We start from the raw sequence: 2532 nt of genomic DNA on the forward strand, positions 1-2532 counted from the left end.
TGCAGACTGATTTAGAGTGAGGATGCTACTGCAGAGGAAGATGTTTGGAAACATTTATGAAAGTTCTACCAGAACACTGTGCTGTAAAGAGGATGAGCAGTCACTTTGACCGACCCCAAGTGTGGCTAAAAAGTGAATATGGTTATTACTAACTTTACTTTATTTCTCTCCCTACATTTTATTGGTCTTTACCTCATCGTAACCTAATTACAGTGGGCCAAAAAAGTATTTAGTCAGCCACCAATTGTGCTAGTTATTCCACTTAAAAAGATGAGAGAGGTCGGTAATTACCATCGTAGGTATACCTCAACTATGACAGACAAAATGAGAAAAAAAAAAAATCGGAAAATTACATTGCCTAATTTTTTAAGAATCTATATGTAAATTATGGTGGAAAATAAGTATTTGGTCAATAACAAAAGTTCAACTCAATACTTTGTTATATACCCTTTGCTGCCAATGACAGCAGTCAAATCTTCTGTAAATCTTCACAAGGTTTTCACAAACTGTTGCTGGTATTTTGGTCCATTCCTCCATGAAGATCTCCTCTAGAGCAGTGATGTTTTGGGGCTGTTGCTGGGCAACACGGACTTTAAACTCCCTCCAAAGATTTTCTATGTGGTTGAGATCTGGAGACCGGCTAGGCCATTCCAGGACTTTGAAATGCTTCTTACCAAGCTACTCCATCGTTACCTGGGCAGTGTGTTTGGGATTGTTGATATCCTGAAAGACTCTGACACGTTTCATCTTCAATGCCCTTGTTAATGGAAGGAGGTTTTTTCTTGTGTCCTTAGACAGCTCTTTGGTCTTTTCCATAGTGGAGTTTGGAGTGTGACTATTGAGGTTGTGGACAGGTGTCTTATATATAGATAACGAGTTGAAACAGGTGTCATTAATGCAAGTAACGAGTGGAGGACAGAGGATCCTCTTACAGAAAAAGTTACAGGTCTATGAGACAGAAATCTTTCTTGTTTTTAGGTGACCAAATTCTTATTTTCCACCATAATTTACAAATAATTTATTTAAAAATCAGACAAAGTGATTTTTTTTTCTCTTATTTTGTCTCTCGTAGTTAAAATATACCTATGATAGAAATTACAAGCCTCTCTCATCTTTTCAAGGGGGAGAACTTCCACAATTGGTTGCTGACTGAATACTTTTTTGGGCCACTGCATGTATGTGAATCAGTCTCTTCTGTCGGTTGTGCACATGTTAACAGGAGAGTTATTGTCGCTGTGGGAGAAGTCCTCGTTGGTCACATTAGCAGACGAGTCCATGTCGCTCTGCACCTGCTGATGTTTGCGCCTGTGGAGCCTCAGGCTCTGTGAGCGGCTGAAGCCTCGTCCGCAGAGGTCGCAGTGGTACGGCCTCTCGCCGGTGTGCAACCGAAAGTGATTTTTGAGGCTGGAAGAGCGTGTGAAACTTTTCTCGCACTCGGGACAGTCAAACTTCTCCCCGAAGTGGATTTTCTCGTGTTCCCTCAGGCGGCCGGACTGGTTGAAGCGCCGGTCGCACACGGTGCAGTGGAAAGGCCGCTCCCCGGTGTGCGTGAGCCGGTGCCGGTTCATGGCGCCCGAGTGAGCGAAGCTCTTGCCGCATTCGGGGCAGGAGAATGGCTTTTCGCCCGTGTGGACTTTAAAGTGACCTTTGAGTTGACCTTTTTGCGTGAACTGTTTTCCACACACGGTGCACTGATAGGGTTTTTCTCCCGAATGAATCCGCATGTGGATCTGAAGCGCAGACATCTTGTGGCAGTCCCTCCCACAGAGCCCACAGCAGTAAGTCTTCTTTGGATGGCTGTTGCTCTGTTTCTGAACTGGCGACTCTGGAAGACGATCTTTTTCGCAGCCAGGATCTTCTCCAGACGCTGTCGGTGAACACACAGAGGGAACATGTTTTAAGCATGTGCATGGTCAACTGTTCCACATTAAATCATGTTGGACACTCCCAACTCCCTGAGCTTCTCTATCAGCTGAATAAAGTAGGGGGGGGGTGTTGGGAAAAATCGATTTGGTGATATATTGCGTTATTCTTAGGGCTGGGAATCGGAAAAAAAAAATTAACTAATTAATCGCAAATCTGGAAAATATTTATTGCAATTAAATCAACATAATTTTTTTAGTTACAGCATTTGCCAGCCACTAATTATCTGCAAGTAATCAAAATATGAAATCAAATGCAAAATTGTACATTTAGAATGTTAATTTTTAACCCTTTGGAACCGAGGGTCTAAAACTCTGTTTTTATCTTTTGAATTTATCTCTGTACTTTAAATTTAAAAGGCTACCTGCTTGCTTATTTGGTCTCATTTTAATCAACACAACCTCACCTATGTGACACTACCTTTATTTTGTCATTTTTCCTCGTTGTATTCACACAGAAAACAAATTCTGTGTGGAAAAATGTGATTCATTTTGCTGTGGAAATCCCCAAAAAAGTTAAACAAATAGTTTTTACAACATAGAATGAAAGTTTTAGGTGTAATTTTATAAAAACAACAAGAATACAATTTGTTAAGAAACTAAGAAACTA

The 2532-nt window shown here is 41.1% G+C and overlaps 1 protein-coding gene across 1 annotated transcript in view; it reads right to left on the reverse strand.

Moving 5' to 3' along the window:
- Positions 1 to 508: 508 nt before the first annotated feature.
- The window catches only part of LOC118598818 (zinc finger protein 2 homolog), a 10188-nt gene continuing 8164 nt past the window's right edge, over positions 509 to 2532 (reverse strand). The window contains exon 6 of the mRNA XM_036212159.1: positions 509 to 1867. Within this exon, the coding sequence (XP_036068052.1) occupies positions 1185 to 1867 (683 nt within the window). The 3' untranslated portion in view covers positions 509 to 1184. The remainder of the gene's footprint in view (positions 1868 to 2532) is intronic.

The sequence above is a fragment of the Oryzias melastigma genome, linkage group LG1 (genome assembly GCF_002922805.2).
Source record: "Oryzias melastigma strain HK-1 linkage group LG1, ASM292280v2, whole genome shotgun sequence".
In the NCBI taxonomy this organism is placed as follows: domain Eukaryota; kingdom Metazoa; phylum Chordata; class Actinopteri; order Beloniformes; family Adrianichthyidae; genus Oryzias; species Oryzias melastigma.